Raw genomic sequence first — 21,550 nt, forward strand, 5'->3', positions numbered from 1 at the left:
ATAAAACAGTGTAAAATAAACAGAAATAAAAAAGTAGTGGGGTAGTGTTCATGGGTTTAATGTCCATTTAGAAATATCACTAAAGCTTGGTCACAGCAAAATATTGTGAAATTCCCTTTTTAAGTTAAAGTAATTTTTCACTGCTGTGATATCATTCTGAACCCTAGACACATAGCATATTGTATGTAACTCAAACCAAGCACAAATGTTAATTCATATGTCTGCCTGTCTACTTCTCTTTCCGTGAACAAACACTCATGCTAAGTCTTGGTTTAAATCATTTTCCATCAGGTTATTTAAAGGGAGGGGATGTGCTGAGGTTACCACATGGACACATGGATGAATGTCTTACGGTTCCATCAGGAGAGCATGGAGAAGAACAGCGCAGGTGATTACAGGACACAAGCTAACAGTCCGCTGAGATTGTGTGGAAACTGAAAGAGCACAACGTTGAACAGAGTAGGAATGATGTAATGTCTTGCGTCTTTTGCAAAGGCCTGTCAAGTGCACGTCAACTAATATAAAAAATGAAACGTTTCTTTGCAGGACAGATTGATGTAAGTCTCAGAGCATGATGATGATATTAGACCTACTGTATGAATGCAAGTTGTTGAGTTAATGGTGAAGTGTTTAAAATCCCATGACTTGGATACTTTGGGTCAAAGCCATTCTGATGAATTGACAATTTCCTCCAGCTCTTTGTTTGCTGCTAAGCTGGGGCAAATTGGGATATGAAAGTGAGAATAAGAATATTAAACTCAAAGGTGCAGGGAACAGGGTTTAATGGGAGAGTGGAACTGAATGCTGGAACAGATACTGTCAGCCAAATCTTGGATGAGTTGAATTTAATCAGTGATGGGGGGCTACTTGAGAACTACAGTACACTAAGTCTTAGTTATTCATGAGGGATAGAGGAACAGACTTACCAGGGATTTCAAAAATGGGTATATTGCACCACTCAGACTGCTGATAATAACACTAAGGCTGTAAATCCATGCAGTGATCACCCTCTCCATAGATGGGTCAGTTTTTATGTATATTTAATCCTGTTTTACAATCATTCCAAATACCAACTCTGGCTGCAGATCTACACATGTTGCTGACTCCCATGTGTTCCTGACCACAGACTGAATTTTTATGCTGGAAAAGATGTGGATGTGGAGGCTCAGTCTGATATGAAATTAGGTTCTGAGTTTACAAATAATCTGGGCCAACCAGCGGGAAAAAAACAAAGGAGGGAATGGAATCATTAGCAAGGCAGCTGAGTTATGCTAGTAATCATGGGAATCTGTTTAACAGGAAAAAATCATAGGACATTCAGGATTGTATTTTGGTATTGAACACCGAAGGATTGGTAAAAGTAAGAGAAGTGGCTGCTATTATTTTCCAGGAGCAACCCCATCCATTTCTTCAGAAGAGGCTATCAAGGAGCCAATTGCAGAAGAAAAGCAAGTTGATGAAGAATATTCTTGGAGAGATATGTTGATGGTGCCTGAAGCAAAGTCACTGTTGGAGATGCGTAGGCTGTTGTTATCTAGTCAAGTGAATCTAATGAATGCAGGCCTGTTGAAGGACTGAAAATGGAGGGTCACTGGGGAAAAAAATGATGTGACTAAGCATGTTAAAATTCATAGAATAGTTGGAAAAAGTTTGGGGAGGGATACTGCATACAGGACATGGTTTATATTTTTTCGGAATGCTTTAGAAAAGCAGAACTGATTGAAGGGATTGAAATGTGTTAGGAGACAAATGAATTATGACTTAGGAGAGTAAAGGAGACAAGGGAGATATGAAGTGGGAGCAGTGGTTTTCAGTAAATAAAGAGGCATATATGGATAAATTACGGAGGGAAATTCTGTAATTGGAAGGGAGAGCAGGATGATGATACTTATTTAAGGGAGGCCAGGAGGTAAAGATGGATGACCATCCAGTTAGATGTAATATAGTCAGGAGGATTTTTGGACAAACAAATCCACAATATGGCTACCCGATTAACAGATTGAATTAATATCTTTATATCATGTTACTTAAAGGTTTTAGAAATCAAGTTCACATTGCAGGATCCATGAGAAGTTGATTATTGAAGTTTTAAATAACCTATTACATGTTGGAGTAACCATGAAAAGGTTTGAAGTTGACCATAAATTTTAATCACACGCTTGCAAACTTTTAATGCCACATTACAGGATCCAAACAGAATTTGCTGTTGTTAACCTACTATTTAAATGTAAGGATGTGATGGAAACAATGCAGGTCTATTATTCTTATCGCTTTTTGTGTATGGTATTTAACTTGAAGATATAAATAGAGGAAAACAAAAGTGACAGGACTGGGTTAATTAAAAATTTCCTCTTGTACAGTGAGATGCCCAAAAATATCAGCCCGGATTTTGCATCTGAATCTCTGGAATGGGTCTGTCATCTCATCAGCTTCTGATTATGTAACGTGGGTTTGCTACCAGCTGAGTTGCAGCTTATATTTATTCTTGAAAGCTGCTGACCTTGTGTCCATAGGAACCGAGGATTCTTTCAGTGACTTCACAAATGTGAACATTGGTGGAGAAACCATGAGGAAAGGACAAGTTGGAGGAGGCCTTGAAGACCATGGTAGCCTAGCATTAAATGGGCACTATAAAAGCCACTGTGTGCCTTAGTTTAATTTAAGGAATTCAAAATTGAACTCTCCATTTAATTGTAGACTGACCCAGATTGCAAGGATTTTTCTTGGAGCCTTTGCAGCAAGTACTATACCACTGATCTAGACTTTTAATTCAGTATTGTAGTTCACCTTGATTAGTTTTACTGGCTTGCTGTTTTTCCTGTTTAACCTATAATTATGTGACATATACAGTATTCTACAGGGTATGGATATCTTCAGTAACAATGATCATGTATCAAATCAGTCTGTGTTCCTGATGCTTTTTCCTGTCCGTTAGACTCCAGTTAAGTCAGATAGTACACACTGAAGAAAAGAAGTTAATTATAAACCAAAACTTAAAATGCTGAAACACGTTCATCAATGAAATAAACAAAAGGCTAGATATCATTCTCCCAAAAAGGCAGCCCAACTATATTCTGGGGATTCGAAGCAAATGAAGAAGATAAAAAACAAATATTTGGCTTAATGAACTTAGCTTAAATAGAATTTCACTAAAATTCACACTCAAGGGAATTGTGTTTTGCTCAATGTGATGTGAATTTATTAGTGGGCATTGGAGCAGCATAGTTAACTTTACGAACAACAGAGAGAGATCTAGATTATTGACCTGAATTTAAAAAAAAAATCTATTTAGTATAGGTAAAGGTAACCTTGAAACTCCTGGATTCTTGTTAAAGAAAAATGTTGATTTGCAGATGTTGAGGAAAGGGAATCTGCCTTCTTTACTCAATCTGGATGCAGGGGTTCTCAACCTTTCTTTTTGCCGTGGACCAAATCCATTGATCAAGGGGTCTGTGGACCCCCAAGTTGAGAACTGCTGGTTTAGAGACTGCAGACAACTATTGTATATGATTTGTAATTCCTTACCAAATAGGGCCAGTAGACCACTCTGTCAGAAACAATTTCGATGTTGGTAATAAATGATAGCTTTCAGCTGATATCATTACCCACACTGTGTGGAAAAATAATTTATTTAAAGCATTGCTTGGCTCAGCAGTAAAATGTTCAATGATTTGACATTGGACTTAGTCTTTCAGGGCATCTCAGGTGTTGCTTGTATCTCCTCGGCACCTCCTGCCTTAATGGGAGAACGATGTCCATTCTCAAAAAAAGGCTGTTCCAAGACAGTGTTTATGCTTCCCTGACACCAAAACAGTAAAACCTCCAGTCTGAAACTTTGGCAATGTAACATCATGGATGCTGTTTACTGAGGTGTAGATAAGAGAGACCACAGCCACGTTGACAAGAAGAGCCAGGAATCTAACCTCGATATCCTGGCCCATACTCACAGTACTGTGCAAAAGTCTTGGGCAAATGTAAAAGAATTCTGTAAAGCAAAGATGTTTTGAAAAATAATGAAAAAACAAATTTCTAACTATCGAAAAAATACTATAAAAAGCAGAAAACAGTAAAGAAACAAAATCAAATAAATATTTGATGTGACCACTCTTTGCCTTTAAAAATGCATCAGTTCTCTTGGGTGCACTGTCATGCAATTTTATAAGAAAATTGTCTGGTAGGTTGTTCCAAGCCTTTTGGAGATCTGCAGACCTTTGGCTTCTATCTCTCCAGGTAATCTGATGTTGAGGTCAGGGTTCTGTGGAGGCCATTCCATGAACTTACCCATGGTCTTAACTATATCTATGGACTGACCATCTCTATGGAATTTTGCAAGGACTGTATCTCTCAATCCACATCCTGCAGGCTGACTATCACATTGCTGTGTGTAGAACTCTGCTCTGTGCAGATTGACTGCTATTTCCTACAGTGCAATAATGATAACACAAATATTTCATTGATAACACACACCAAACAAAATGCTGCAGGGACTCAGCAGGTCAGGCAGCATATATGGAAAAGAATACAGTTGATGTCTTGGCCTGAAATGTTGACTATGCTCTTTCCCATTGATACTGCCTGGCCTGCTGATTCCTTCCAACATTTTGTATGTGTTGCTTGAATTTCCAGCATCTTCAGATTTTCTCTTGTCTGTATTTCATTGAGTCTGGGTGCTACTGAAATGACTGGATATTTTTCCAGTATCTTGTTCTTATTTGTTACAGATATGCCAGTGATGTCCACATCCTCTGGTCTTCCTGTCAGGAATATGTAAAGGAGTTTTATCTTCCTGACTACTGTGCATTAAAGCCAATTGTAAGCATACATTCACACTACAAATCCTGAGCATACATAATTATTGTTCCATACAGTACTGGGAGTAACTGTATCCCTGTTGGATATGCCTCTACTAATGCCATGTGTCCCTTTCTGGCAATGAGCCATGCCTCCACAGCCAGTAGAGAGACGTTATTCATCTTTATCATTGATGCACGTTTTTATATCTAGCTGATTAGACTACTATATGCACTCTTCAGGACTGCCTCAGAAAGTTATAACTTGGTTGTAGCTTCTTCAGAATGCAGCAGTAAGAATCTTAACTGCAAAAAGAAAATCTGAGCAGTTTTGGCATTATCGCACTGGCTGCATGTGTCCTTTAAGATCAATTTTTAAATTCTCTTAATTTAATATAAGGCTCTGAGTAATTAGCTCCTCCTTACATCCCTAATCATAATCTTAGATCCAAGAATACTGGTTTACTTAGCATATAAGATCAGGTGATGAAGCCGTTTGCTGTTATGCACCAAAAATTGGAATATTCTACTGACAGAGATACGCCAGACTAGTACTGTGAGACATTTCGGAATACTTCTAAAATCCTACATTTTAAATTTGGCCTACTTACAGGATAACTTAATGCCTGTTGATGTTGATTACATTTATTTAATTTGATATATTCAATTATATTTTATTCTATATAATGTTTGTCTTTAGTTCTGATTTTTAATTTAGTCTTGTATTTTTATGACTATACTGATTATCTTTACAGTCTATGTAAAACACTTTGAGCCTGCATCTTGATGTATGGAAAGTGCTATATTAAGTTTATTAATATTTATCAAAGAAATTACATAGGAAACAGGGCAGTTAGCCAAATGCTCTGTGCCAGCGTTTTGTTCCACACCAACTTTCTCCTACGTTGCTCCATCTAATGTCATAAAATGCAATCCACCTACCAGGACCTTTTTCCCTTGTGTGTTATAGAAAGCTAATGGCACAAAAGGATGTCATTAGCCTTTCTGACTGTGCCAGTTGAAAAAGAGCTGTGCAGCCCATTTCCACTTTTCAGTAAGAGGTACATTTCCTTGCAAGTTGTTATTAAGTGTGGTGAAAGCTTCTGCCAGAATCACACATTGAAACAGTGTGCTCCAATAGTGATTATTCCTAGATGGAAAAAATCTTCCTCATTTACACTTCCCTTCTTCTATAACTACCATAAATCTCTGTCCCTTTGTTCCCCCCCCCCACCCCCGACCACCACTGAAGTTTTGACCTGTCACTTAAATAAATTCTTTCTATTTATTATGGACAGAAGAGATTCTGCAGGTGCTGGAAATTCAGAGTAACACACACACAAATTGCTGGAGGAACTCAGCAGGTCTATGATGTTTCAGGCTGAGATTCCTCATCATGCTGGGGTCTCAGGCCGAAACACCAGCCCATTCTCGTCTATAGATGCTGCCTGCCTGGCTCTCCAGCAATTTGTGCATGTTAATCATAATTATCATGGAGCTGAGGAGGGCTCTCAAGGTTGGACTATATTGCACCATGGATCGCAGTTTAAAATAAAAGGACAGATTTGAGAGCTTGTTGAAACTATTTGCAACCTTTACCCAAGATGACTGTATAGAGAGAGAACTGTTGATTTTTATAGAATACTGGATAAAACCGGAAAATGTGGCGAGGTAGGTCAGTTATCATCTCATTGAAAGATAGAACAGGCACATGGGACTGAATGGCCTAAAACAGCTTTTATTCATTTGGTCTCTATTTTTTGTTGGTGGTTCCATAAAAATGTTTGGATTGTTAATGTGCATCTTAATGACTGCAATGCAATGTACATATTATGACTTTGTTGATAAGCCCAGCTCCAATGCCGTAGTTATGTTTGCTGATGACATCATTATCATTGGCTGAATCAAAGGTGTTAACGAATCACCATATAGGAGGGAGATTGAAAATCTGTCTGAGCGGTGCCACAGCAAGGACCGCATACTCAGTGTCAGCAAGATCAGGGAGCTGATTATTGACTTAAGGAGGAAGAAACTGGAGATCCATGAGCCAGTCCTCGTCAGGGGATCAGAGCTGGAGAGGGTCAGCAACTGTAAATTCTTTGGTGTTAACATTTAAGTGGATCCGTCCTGGGTCCAGCAAGTAAGTGCCATTATGAAGAAAATATGGCAGCGCCCCTACTTCCTTGGAAGTTTGCGAAGATTTGGCATATCATCTACAACTTTGACAAACTTCTATAGATATGCAGTGGAGAGTATATTGACTGGCTGCATCACGGCCTGGTATGGAAACACCAATGCTTTGAATGGAAAATCCTATAAAAAATAGTTGATACAGCCCGGTCCATCACTGGTAAAGCCCTCCACACCATTGAGCACATCTACATGGAGTGCTGTCACAGGAAAGCAGCATCCGTCATCAAGGACTCTCACCATATAGACCAGGGGTGGGCAAACTTTTTGACTTGAGGGGCACAAAGGGTTCTAAAATTTGATAGGGGGGCCGGACCTGGAGCAGATGGACGGAGTGTTTTGGTAATACACCTCATAAGAGAAAATAAAATATCATGGGATATGTAGAAAATATGTGCTTTAATTTCAATTGAAAATGAACAAATGCATTACAACAAAATATCTGTCTTTGAAGTCCCATGGTATTTAGCTATTTATTGAAATGACTTTTAAAACACTGAAAATTAAATGAATAAAATACAGCTTTTTTTAATAGTAACAGTTATTATTTTAAAGCACTGAAAATTCTGTTATCCTTCAAGATATTATCATCATCACTCTCCTCCTGACTGTCTTTATTTCAAAAACGGTAGGAGATGCAGGTCTACTTGTCCTGCTCCTTCTTATTCAATTATCCCCTGTGCCAAAACTCAACAACGACCCGCACAATCACAAAGCAGGGAGAGCGCGCCGGTATGCAGAGCTCTGTGCTCGTAAATCCCCGCAGGCGATCTCTGTTAGCCGGAACGCTGGCTAATTGTGAGCCGGTTCGGATGTGCCAGGAAATGGGTTGCCACAAGGTCACAAAGTAAAGTGCAAATGTGGAGTAATACGCTGCACCTCAACAAAGGTCAATGTATATAGAGTGCGTCATCTATTGGGAAAATGCCAGAATTGCGGGGAAAAAACGTTAACAAGGTTTATTAATATAATTTCATCAAGTTCTGCGGGCCGGATTAAAAAGCTTAATGGGCCGCATATGGCCCGCGGGCCGTAGTTTGCCCATGTCTGATATAGACCATGCTCTGTTCTCACTGCTGCCATCAGGAAGGAGGGACAGGACAACGTCACTCACCCCAACTCTGAACTGTTCCCATAACCTTTGGACTCATTCTGAAGGACTCTTCATCTCATGTTCTCGATATTTACTGCTTATTTATTTATTGTTAATATTATTTCTTATTTTTCTTTCTATTTGTACGTGGACAGTTTTTTGCCCTTTGCACATATGTTGTCTGTCCATCCTGTTGGGTGCGGTCATTGATTCTATTGTATTTCTGGTATTTACAGTGAATGCCCACAACAAAACACATCTCAGGGTTGTATATGGTGACATATATGTACTTTGATAATAAATTTACATTGAACCTTGAACTTGGATGTTGGGAACATGGGTGTTAGGCCCAGAGGTGTTCATGAACAGGGTGTCCAGATAAAACTCATATTTCTCTCCTCAGCTGTACATTAACTGATAATAAAAGAAACAGTAGAATTCTCAGGCAGTAGCTATGGAACAATAAACAGAGTTACTGTTAAATATCAAAGATACTCTGTTATCTAAGTCTTTGCCCAGAAGTGCTTATGAAAGTCATGTCTGGTGCATCTAGAGTTCTTTTGAGTGGAGTTAACCACCTTAAAAAATATAGATTTATTTATAATTTTGTTTCTTTGCTTTTATGTTTTTAATTAATTAACGACAGTATAAATTATTGTTAAATAAATATATTAGTTTAAAAAAATTTATTCATTAATTTTGAATTAGCTGCTCTGGGTTGAGGAAGGCTTGTTTTCACACCAGTTTTGTGGGTTCCAGGAAAGATGATGAGGCAGACATAAGCTCAACTAACTCCTGCAAGTGCTATTAAACAAGTGAGTATATTTAGATTCTGAGCTTCTATATGCTCCTGATAGTAGAATGGGCAAAGAAGTGGCAGATGGAATATAGTGTATATAGAATATAATGACAGATGGAATATGGTCATACACTTTTAAAGAAGGAACAAAGCCATAAACTATTTTCTAAGTAGGGAAAAATTTAAAGAATCTGAGGTGCAAAGGGACTAGGAAGTCCTTGTGTAGGATTCTCTGAAGGTTAACTTTCAGGTTGAGTTGGTGGTGAGGAAATCAAATGTAATGTTAACATTCATTTTGAGAGGACTAGAATATAAAAGTAAGGATGTAATGCTGAGGATTTATAAAGCATTGGTCAGACGGCATAAAGTCCATCTCTCACTGCCCCCCCCCCCCAATCCTCATCACATTCTACAGGGGTTGTATTGAGAGCATTCTGAGCAGCTGCATCACTGCCTGGTTCGGAAATTGCACCATCTCGGATCGTAAGACCCTGCAGTGGATAATGAGGTCAGCTGAGAAGATCATCGGGGTCTCTCTTCCCGCCATCACGGACATTTACACTACATGCTGCATCCACAAAGCAAACAGCATTATGAAGGACCCCATGCACCCCTCATACAAACTCTTCTCCCTCCTGCTGTCTGGGAAAAGACTCCAAAGCATTCGGGCTCTCACGACCAGACTATGTAACAGTTTCTTCCCCCAAGCTATCAGACTCCTGAATACCCAGAGCCTGGATTGACACCATGCCCTATTGTCCTATTTATTATTTATTGTAATGCCTGCACTGTTTTGTGCACTTTATGCAGTCCTGGGTAGGTTTGTAGTCTAGTGTAGTTGTTGTGTGTTTTTCTTTTCTCTGTGTTGTTTTTTACATAGTTCAGTCTAGTATTTGTACTGTGTCATGTAACACCATGGTCCTGAAAAACGTCTCATTTTTACTATGTACTGTACCAGCAGTTATGGTCAAAATGACAATAAAAGTGACCTGACTTGACTTGACCTGTGAGGAGTTTTAGGCCCCTTATCTAAAAAGGATGTACTGGCAATGGAGAGATCCAGAGGAGGTTCACAAGAATGAAAGGGTTAATATATAAGATGTGTTTGATAAACTTTTCCAATGGGATAAACTAGAAAACAACAGCTCCCCTACCCAGTTTGATGAGTCAACAGATTTCACCAATAAATATCATGTTGTAGCATTTTTAAGATTTGTAAATGATAGTGAAATTCAAGAAAACTTTTTTCTGCTACAAAGAGCTGCCTGAAACAAGCAAAAGCCAAGATATATTTGAGTAGCTAGTACCAGTTACCTGACTTGTGGACAAAGAAAATAAATCCCACTCTCTTGCTTTCTTCCTCTTTATTTTAGTAATTTCTTTGTTTAATAAACCACTCAATTCCATGAGAAGGCCGCCACAGACGCTAACAAGGGAGTGAGTACGGCATGGTACACAGTGAAAGATGCACTGAATTTGAAGTGAAAATAATGTGGCAGTGGCTTCAGTCGGGAAAGTTGATGAATTTGATATTGCTAATGAAGACTGGGAGTAGTATATTGAGAGGGTGGAACCACATTGTCACGTGAACAAAAATGGAGGAGCAAAAGAAAATCCCTACCCTTTTTAGCTTAGTGGTTGCAGGAATGTACAGTCTCTTATGCAACCTAGAAATCCCTGCCCCCTCCCCCCCAAAGCCAGTAAGCAAGACATTCGATAAATTGTTACAATTTACAAAATCACTTGAGCCCTAAACCACTCGTAATAACTGCGAAATTTAGATTTTACAAAATGAACCAGTCAAATGATGAAAGCATTTCTGGATGCATTGCAGAACTGCACAAATCTTCCCAGTACTGTGGATTTAGAGATGGACTTTCTGATGCATTAAGGGGCAGGCTTTTATGTGGCATGCATAGTCAATGCACTCAAACGAGGCTATTATCTGAAAGACACCAGACCTCAGAATGGGCATTGACTGTTTCAATATTGTTAGAGACTGCAGCAAAGGATGCAGTAGAACTACTAAAAAGGAGCTTAGAGTTTGAAATGAACAACATGTCCATGAATGGTACAAAAAGCCAAAGATATTATTAATGTGGCAAATCTTCCCATGATGCAAATGACTGGTGGTTCAGAGAAAAAGTCTGCAGAAGGTGTCACAGACAAGGTCACATAGAGCGAGTGTGTGAGGCAGACAAACAGCACAACCGAGTGGAAAGTCTCAAAATACAAAACTAAAAAATTGTATAAAGTTACCAAATGTAAAACAGAATTGGCCGACATAGTCTGACAAAGGTGAACTGTCATGCCTGGAACTGCATAGTATAACTGAATCACAATAGATGTGTCTGGTGTAAAACTGAAAATGGAGCTGGATTCAGGGTCAGCATTGTCCATAATTCTAGAGCTGACTACAACAGACTGTTTTCTAAGATACCATCAGAGAAGACCTTAGTGATGATAAAGACTTACACAGGTGAAAAAGTGTCTCCCAAAGGCAAACCAAAAGGAAATGTAACCTGTGGAGGCCAAGCACAACAGTTAGAGCTTTATGTATTGAGAAGTGGAGGGCCAGCACTTGTCAGACAGGAATGGTTGCAAAAAATCCAACTAGAATGGCACTCAATGAAAGCTCTTAGTGTGGCATCAGCAGGCAACAGCAGCCCAAATGATAGCACTAACCAGCCTGGCACAACTGCTTAATGCTAATGAGAAGGTGTTTGAGAAAAGTATTGGTAAACGCAAAGGTGTGAAGGCCATAATTGAACTGGATGAAGCAGCAACACCAAGATCTGTAAAGCCCGTCCAGTGCCTGACACATGATCTAAAGTAGATGTGAACTGCAGAGCTTGGATGTCTCTGGAATTCTCTCTAAGGTTGAGTGGAGCAATTGGGCCACGCCCATCATCCTGGTGATCAAGAAAGGGCAGGCCTGAGCCGTTTGCATATGCGGGGATTTCAAGATGAATATCGACTTAGTGCTGCGTACTATGCAGTATCCCCCGCCATGAATAGGAAACATTTTTGCTTCTTTTTTTTAGGTGTAGTTAGGTTTTCAAAGATTGACTTGTCACAAGCCTATCTGCAAATGGAGATCGGGTATTCAAGCAGGAGGTTGCTCACAATCAACACTCACCAGGGACTGTTCCTGTTGTCTTTGGCATTGCAACAGCTACAGAAAATTGGCAAAGAGCAGTGGACCAAATGCTCGAAGTTATCCCAGAAACCCAGTGTTACCCAGTGTGATGAAGAGCACCTCCAGAACTTTGGTGAAGTGCATACCAGGCTGAATGGATGTGGTCTGTGTGCAAAGAGAGAGAATGAAATCTCATACTGTGGACATGTCATTGACTAGCAGGGCTTATTTAAGTCACAGAAAAATGAAGGTGTGCTACAGGCGGCTAAACTGGAAGATGTGTCCAAACTCAAGTCATACTTGGGTCTTGTGAACTACTACCACTGGTTTCTCCCAAACATTGCTACAGTGCCGCATTCATTGAACACACTGTTATAGACAGGAGCAAAGTGGAAATGGTCAGAAAGATGTGAAAAAGCATTCAAGGAAACAAAGAGACTAATACCATCCAATTAACTGCTCACCCATTATGACCCATCCTGCCCATCAGACTGACATGTAATGTGTCCACTTATGGCATTGGAGACATTTTGTCACATATTAAGAAAGATGGGTCTGAACTTCCAACTGTGTTTGCTTCAAGATCACTGATCTGCACAGAACACAACTATACACAGATTGACCGAGAGGCCCTTAGTCCAGTCTGGGGAATAAAGAAGTTCTACTACTAACTCTGGTAAATAGTTCACAGTAGTGACAGATTCCCAGTCCCTGGTGTCCATTTTCAATCCCAGGAAAGGAATTCTAGTGATGACTGTTACCCAGTTACAACACTAAGTACTATTCCTTGGAGGCCACTCTTATGATGTCGAGTTCAATGCTACCAAACAACACAGCAACGGTGATGACTTGTCACTGTTGGCAACTGAAGAAGAAAAGTCTTCATTCTGCGACCCAGCAGAAGTGTTCCATGCCACAATGGGGGACCAGTTGCCGGCAACAAATTCTGAAATACAAAGGGAATCAAGGAATGACCTGACATTGCCAAAGGTCTATGAAGTCACCATGCAAGGACGGGCAGCTCATGTTTCCAGAATTCTCAGCTAGACGAGGCCAATTGTCGGTATGTCAAAGAATGCTGATGTGCGGACCTTGCGTTGTGGTTCCCTCTAAACTGTGCACCAGATTGTTAGAGTATCTGCATGAAGGACACTTGGGTACAGTCATGATGAAGAATCTCGCCCAGAGCTATGTGTGGTGGCCGGGAATAGATAGATTGAAGACTTGGCCAAAAGTTGTTCGGGATGCCAAAAAGTTCAAAATGCACCCCCACAAGCACCATTATGCCCATGAGAGTGGCCGTCTTCACCATGGCAAAGAGTACATATTGACTTTGCTGGGCCGTTCATGGACTCCATGTTTCTGATTGCTGTGGATACTCATTCAAAATGGCTGGAGGTTATACTGATGCAGTCAACCACCTCAGCAAAGACTGTCTTCACCCTGAGGACTATCTTTGCCAGAAACAGCTTCCCAAAACAAATTGTGAGTGACATAGACCACAATACACGTCAGAAGAATTCCAACTGTTCATGAAGGAAAATAGCATCAGTCATTTCGAGTCAGCATCTCACCACCCAGCGATGAATGAGTTAGCTGTAAGGTTTGGGCAACCCTTTGAGAATTCCATTAAACTGTTGGACAAGGAGGACATTGCTCTTCGGCACAAGGTGGACAACTTCCTTTTTGTGTATCGGATCTCTATTCATGCGGCGACAAATCAACCTCCTGCAATGCTGTTTATGAGCAGGAATCTGAGATTGCACGTAGACCGTCTGAAACCAGTTCTATGGAGGGAAGTGCAGAATTAACAGTTCTGCCAGTTGCCTTCGTATCAGCAAGGAGCTTCAAGATTGGATAGGAAGTCCACGTGCGTGATTACTGAGAAGATGAGTGGACACCCAGTGGGATAGCGACAAAATCCGGACCACTGATGTACACAGTGGATGTTCAAGATCAGACATGGAGACATCATGCGGACCAAATACTTGATGCTCAACTTTAAAAACACAGCTGCGCCGACTGCATCCAACAAGACGGACACTTTACAGTCACTGGACTTACCTCTCAGTGATGATAACACTGGAAACTGAAAGTGTTGTCTTAGACAAGACACCTACCAAACCTGGTGCCACTGCACAGGTCCAGAGGCGCTATCCTGAAAGAAACAGAGTGCCACCCAAAAGACTGAATCATTAGAGCTGTGAAGTTAGTTGTGAACTGTTATTGTGAAAGCATGGTTATTTGGAATAGGGGTGTATGAATGGGAAATTGAATGTTTTGTACATATACAGTTTTATAGTGCATTAATCTAAAGGGGGAGGAAGTGTAATGTATGGATCTATTTCTTTCAGTGCAATGATTCCACCCCCCCTTAGCACTATGTATTAATCTATTGTCTGCACATGAACTTGCCTATGCATGCACATTGCTCTCTCTCTTGCTGCAATGTGAATACACCAGTTGAAGCCATTTGCCATGAGTGTGCCTTTATTTAATCGATATGTAGTTGTGTACAGACACAAAATCCTGTACACAAGTGTAAGGAGAACTAAAATAATTGTTACTCTGGATCTGATGCAGAACAAAAAAAATTACAAAACGTAAAGGACAATAATAATACTAAAAAAGAGACAATAAATATAAATGCATAAGATAGTTTATGTATGTTGATTGTATGTCCATAAACTGATGATCAGCTGTACACAAGGTGACTGATGGGAAATAATAAAGTAGAGATGGAGTTAGTGGTTGGAGGTGTGAAAAGTGGTTTATTTTCTCTTCATGGTGTCAGCATACACATGAACAGGGACAGTTCATCTACCGATAAGGGACTTGTACGATACATATACTACACACACAGGTGAGAAATCTTCTGGTCTCCAGGCAGCCACGCTGCTCATTTATTCAATGTGTTACAAGCTAGTGGGAAACAGCACAAACTAAACGGACTTCACAAAGGTGTCAATACACGTTGATAAATAAATTATATTTGTAGGGTACTCTGTGTGAGCAAATAATTAGTATGTTTGATATGACATTACATTGTCTGGTATTTAGAATACATGGAAAAAGCTGGTTGACTTAATTGGTGGATACATCAGCTAAAATATTGGACAGGGGATATTACTAATAGCTAGTACAGTAATATTAGTGTACTGGCTAATATTAATACTGATAAGCTGTAAGGTACAAAACCAGAGGAAGATTTTCAAATCATGCTCAATGTTGGATGCATCGAACAAATAATAAATGCTCTTAGAAAATAGGTGATAAGAATTTCTATAATGGAGAAAAGTTTTTTTCAAAACTTTTCAATTGCTAACTTTGAATAAACCCGTCATTTATATATATCTATACAAGGAATATACCTGCATGGTAAATAATAATTTTGAAATTTGAAAGAATTTGTATTTTTTTTTCTTTTTAATTGAAAACCAACTCATATGCCTGACTTAATGTTATCAAAAACAATGGTGAAGTACATTGGGCTTGACCTGGAAAAGTGCTGTAATAATAGTGTAAATGCAGGGGGACACAATGAACCAAAAACCATTTGGGTTGTGGATCTGTTATTGTAATATTGAGTAGCACTGAAGGCCTCAGAGCCAACAATGACTCATGGGGAATGATTGTTTTCCTTGAACTCATGAAGTCCAGCAACATTGATGTCAAGCTAAGAGAATGGGGGTGCTAGAGTGGGTGCTGATTAGAGGAAGGGTGGCCTTGGAATCTTCTGATTTGAAGAATTAGGAGTTTGGGATGGGATGGGGGAAGACATGGTGTGGGTCAGATCTTGTGGATGGGCCATGGGAGGTTTGTGTTTGGGGGCTGGTAATCGGAGGAGTTAGGGGATGAAGAGTTGGTTCTGTGTGGGGTTGGGTCTGGAAACAAAGGTAACTTGAGTCTCTTAACTTGAATTGAGAGTTCAGAAAATATGGTGATTGTAGCAATGACCATTCCAAGAATGATGAGATTCAATTTCCTGCTAACTGTTTCAAAAGGAACGTTGCACATGAAAGGATGCCATTGGAGAACAAAGTGAAAAGTAAACAGAAATACATGGAGGCAGTTATCGACACAGCAATGCAGATAACAGTGAATATTTTGTAACCTGCTGATCCATACTAGATCTTGCTTTGCTGAAAAAATAGCAGGAAGGTTTGATATGATGTCTAGGTCGATGTTTTGAATTATCGCATGAATCTATTTGTAAGTAATTGATCAGAATCAGAATCACTTTATTGCCAATATATGAAACATACCAGAATTGATTGTGGTTCATGCCGAGCATAAAGCACAGGAAAATACCGTAACAGTCAACACAAAAACAACCAACAACTTACAAGACAATAGTGCAAATAGCCATGAGCAGTCAACAATTAGCACAAACATCAATAATCAAATAAATGTGAATATCTGAACAGACTAAATAATTATTAACAAACAAAAAGAGCAGGAAAGATCATTTAATGGATGTTGTGCAGGGACAGTTAGAGTGTTAAACCTAAGTGCGTTTTGTTGAGAAGTTTGACAGTTGCAGGAAAGACGTTTCAGAGAAGTGAGTAGGTGACTGCCAGCATGGGTGGAGTCAGCAGTAATTTTTCCATCTCTTTTCTTCACCCCTGGCAATGAACAGGTCTCTTAATGTTGGTAGCTGCTGGTCAATTATCTTCTCCGCTAATTAGATATGATAAGTTACAGTATGTTATGACACATTTAAACCAAGACCGCACAATTATAAATCTCTCCACTGCTTTTTCCAGGACAGTCCATTATGAAGGAGGAGCAGTGTCTATTCATGCTCGATCTCTGTGGAGACTGGAAACACTGAGGGTTGCGTAAGTAGCAAACTTTATTGTTTAGTTCTAATGTTGAATGAAAAAGGAAGTTACAGGTTAAATCTTACCCTCCAATTACAGATGAGTTGGGGCTGTGTCATAGTTTATCTTGCCAAAGATATGAATGATGAATGAAGCAGTCCATGCCCAGTTATAACAGATGCAGCATGAATGGTGGGCAGCCAATCATTTAGCAAAATACTGCAAGGACATAGAAACATTATAATGAGGAGAACTTCCTTCATTTTAATGGTTGTTTAATTTTTAATCACAGGTTGACAGATTTGCTCGCAGGAGCAGTGGGAGTACTTTTAACTGTGTTTTTAACCCCTCCCACCAGTGCCACTTTCTCTTCCTGACTATCTTCGGACAGCTTGGCCACTGAAACAAATCAAGCCTCTACCTGCTTGTGCAGCCCACTCCCCCATTACCAACATGAGGCCACTGTCCATAAGAGTGCTGCTGAGATAAAGGATCAGATTGTTCAATGGCAGAAGAGACATGGAGGTCAAATTGCCTTCTCCTCGTCCTCTGTATCTGCAGAACAAGGAACATGATTCTGATGACTGAAGACCTTGATATCTCCATGTAGAGAGGAATGTAAAGGCCCCTTTAGGTGCTGCTAATTATTCTGAATAACCTCTGGGTGTGCAGGCAAGCTACCTTGTCGACTGATACTTCAAAGATGTGTATGCATGTTACAGAACCTTACTTAATATATTCAAAGTGGGCTGTTCCTTGCAGCATCCAGCTGTCTGGGCTTCTGATATGAAGATATCTGGAAATTGCCATGCCTGTTCAGAGAATGAAATACATAGCCTGTTCAAGCTTGCTGCTACAAACAATTACATATTGTTCCTTCAAGAGTTTTTACATGAACTTAGAACAAAGCAACAGACCTACACCTCACCAGCAGTTTTTGATGCTCTAACAACTGAGAGGCATTATTGTGTGAGTGGTCATTTTAATATTTGACTGGGATATCCGGCTTTTCTCAATTTCAGCAAATCCCCCCATCAAATAATAATGATTCAAAAGCCAAATACCACAATCTGTTTGGCTGATACTGTGACTTAACCTCCTCTGCCTTTTATCCTGTCAGCAACTTTCCATCTTGTTCTTTTTTTTCTGCTTCCACTTTCCTCTGTATTTAAAAGTTGATACACTTTTAACTATATTCATTTCTGATGAAGGATCATCAAATATTTCCTTTCTGCAGCTGCTGTCATATCTGCTGAACACTTCCAGCACATTATGGCTCAATGCCGCACAGCTTTCATATCAATGCTGATCAGGATTTTTTTTTAGAATGCAAAACATAAGCTTCCAGTTTTCTAGCCAAGATTAACTTGGTAAAAAGGATCAAAAGTATAAACATTAACATAAATGTGAAATGGCTCACTAATCTGTTCCATGGATTTGAGGCAAATGGGGATTTAGATTAGTCACATTAAATAGGGATAAATAGAGATTGTACAGCTAGTTTAACTCCCCTATGCACATTGTCATTCATCCCTGAAACTTGAACTCTTGGTCGACTTAAACTCGTGAGCCAATGGAAGCCTTTTACTTTCAGAGCTGCTTGTTAGCAGTGCACTTCCACTGTGTGTGCTGCTACTGGGCTGGATCTTTCACCTTGACCTCAGGATTAACTCCACAGGTCACCCATGTTTGTCAGTGGAAGGTTACAGGACTGGCTTCTGACTAAGCTGGTTGCAGCTTCTCTCACCAAGCCTGTGTGCCACACTGGCAGTCTCCTTGTGGAGATCAGTTGGTCTGAGCTTACATCTGTGGTTTCCAACTCACAGGCTAACAAATCTGTCCACGGAGGGTGCATAAGGTTAAAGCTGGCACCCACACAACAGTACCCTTGTAATAAATGGGAGTTGCTGGATCAGAATCATAATCAGGCGTATTATCGATGGCATACATACATTGTGGAATTTGTTGCTGTGCACCAGCAGTACAGTGCAAGACATAAACATTGCCGTAAGTTACAAAGTAATTAAATAGTACAAAAGATAAATAACAAGGTAGTGTTCGTAAATCTGATTGCAAAGGGGAAGGAGCTGTCCCTAAAATTTTAAGTGCGGGTTTTCAAGCTGTTGTAGCTCCTTCCTGTTGGTAGTAATGTGAAGAGGGCTTGTCCCAGATAGTGATGGTCTTTAATGACGAAATCTGCCTACCGAAGATATCCTGGATAGTGGGGAGGCATGCACCCATGATAGAACTGAGTCTACAACCCTCTTGCAGTCCTTTGCATTGGGGTCTCCATACCAAGCACTGATGCAACCAGTCAGAATGCTCTCCATAGTACATCTGCAAAAATTTGCAAGAATTTTTGGTGACATATCAAATTCCCTCAAACTGCTAATGAAGTAGAGCTGCTGCCATATTGTCTTTGTGATTGCATCAATATGTTGTACCCAGGTCTGAGCTTTTGAGATGTTGATGTCCAAAAACTTAAAGTTGCTCACTCTTTCCACCACTGACCCCTTAATGAGGGTTGGTGTATGTTTTCCTGATTTGGGAAAAGGGAAATGGAGCTTAGTTTGTGATATACTCAGTCACCACTTTAGTATATACCTCCTGTTACTGCGAAAGTGGCCACTGAGTCAATGTTCGTCAACCCTCTCCAAGGTTTGATGTATTGTGTGTTCAGAGATGCTGGTGTTGTAACTCGTGGTTAGTTGAGTTACTGTTGCCACTGTGTCGGCTTGAACCAGTCTGGTCATTCTCTTCTGACCTCTTTCATTAACAGGGCATTTTTGCCCAAAGATCTGCTGCTCACTGGATTTTTTTGCACCATGCTCTGTAAACTTCAGAGACTGCTGTACGTGAAAATCCCAGGAGATCATTAGTTTTTGAGGTACTCAAACAACTCCGATTGGCACCAACAATCATTCCACGGTCAAAGTCACCTAGATCACATTCCTTCCTCATTCTGATGCTTGGCCCGAACAACAGCTGAATCTCTTGAATCTACAAGGCCACTAAGGGGATAATTAAATCAGCTTTTATGATCTTAATCGTCTGTGTGTGTCTTTCAGAGCTTTAACTTGGGGGGAAAGTTATATTTCACCTGACTATTTCTCTTCTTGGACAGGGCATCATTGCTACTGATAGTGAATTCAAACTAAGTTAATGAACAATATCCACATATTTAAAAGCATTTAACCGACAAGACATAATTTTGGAATTTGATTCTAAGGTATTGATTGATATTTGACACTGGAGAACCTCAGCCTTGATGATTGCATGGGGAATTGATTGGATTAATTAGTGAGATATGGCTTAATATGATATCAAGGTGATTGTTTACACTGGTTTATAATCAGATCAGATGGAGCATGTTGCAGATACAAGAAGAAAGAATTTTTCTGAAGTAACTGCCTTCGTCAGCTTGTTAGGAAGATTGTGATTGAAGTGACCTTTTGTACTGCATTTATGACTGTGAGAAACAGAGGCATTCTTCCTGTTATTTGTATGATGTGACTGGTAAATTGAGTCAGAAATGTATTTTCTAACTATCCTGCACTTTGGCCAAATGGGAGTAGTCTCCAAATTGTTTTTTTTTCCAAAAATAATTGCAAAGTTTTCATCAGCAGCACACCAGTTCTGATCTTCAAATGATGGATTTTGAGGAAGGCCACTGGGGCAAGACTGAGGCCTAAATGGTGAAAGTAATGATGAATAGTTCACATAAACTCTCTATTACTTGCCGAATTTCCACCACATTTCAACTTGCAATATCAAACCATTTGATTTAACCTCCCTTGTTGTCCACTGCATCATTTACCCTTCCTTGTTCTCACCTTTCTTTCCCATTTCTTCTGCATATCTGTTTATCTCTATTACCAGTTCTGTTCAAAGATGAAGTTGAAATATTACCCTTATGTCTCCCTCACCATCTGAGCATTTTGAACACTTTGTACTTACTTGAGATTTGCAATATCTGCTCTACTTTCATATTCATAGATGCAGCATTGTATTTGATTCCTCACTTATAACAAGTCCTGCATAGAGTGAGAAACAGTCACATTATATGTCAGATTCAAATTCAGTTTCATTATTTATCACATGACATCTAAGCATACAGTGAGATGTCACTTGCATTAACAGCCAAAACAACCTAAAGAAGTGCTGGGAGCAGCCTGCATGCACGAGTGTTACCCAGAATTTTCTCTCTGATAGACATCGTAGTTAAAGCTGATCCTTTCCCCACCCCATTAAAGTCTTTTGCGATTTTGGGTAGAGTTGGGATTTTCTCAAGGTTTCTTTCCTTTTCTTCTCCCACCAAAATCAGTAAACTGACAATCAGATCAACGAAGAATCGATGGCTCGGATCATACCTATCTTTTGCTGGCAGTTCGACAGAGAATTGCTAGTGATGTTTTCTTGCAGGCAGACTAGCTCTGATACAATGCAATGTGGAGCTAAACAGCAGCTGTAGGTCAGACGCTTGCAGGCCTGACCATGACTCTGGTGCTGAGTCCCAGGGATGGAACACCGATGCCTTGAGTTGGCATATCAGTGGCCAATCTCAAATGAAGGGTGAGTGTAGGAAGTGTTACCTTGTAAACTGTACATTACTAAATTATATGATTTTTAAATAATTTAAGCATTTTCTATCCTCACAGACAAGATTATCAGGTGCTCAGGGTTTGGGGAAGAAGTTGGGGGCAGGACCAGGGATTC

At 39.8% G+C, this 21,550-nt stretch overlaps 1 protein-coding gene across 1 annotated transcript in view; it reads left to right on the top strand.

Annotated features, from left to right (window-relative positions):
* Positions 1 to 319: 319 nt before the first annotated feature.
* Positions 320 to 21,550, top strand: part of ryr2a (ryanodine receptor 2a (cardiac)) — a 444,870-nt gene continuing 423,639 nt past the window's right edge. Inside the window, exons 1-2 of the mRNA XM_059985674.1 lie at positions 320 to 388; positions 16,778 to 16,852. Of these exons, the coding sequence (XP_059841657.1) occupies positions 336 to 388; positions 16,778 to 16,852 (128 nt within the window). The 5' untranslated portion in view covers positions 320 to 335. The remainder of the gene's footprint in view (positions 389 to 16,777; positions 16,853 to 21,550) is intronic.

This window comes from Hypanus sabinus, chromosome 12 (assembly GCF_030144855.1).
Source record: "Hypanus sabinus isolate sHypSab1 chromosome 12, sHypSab1.hap1, whole genome shotgun sequence".
In the NCBI taxonomy this organism is placed as follows: domain Eukaryota; kingdom Metazoa; phylum Chordata; class Chondrichthyes; order Myliobatiformes; family Dasyatidae; genus Hypanus; species Hypanus sabinus.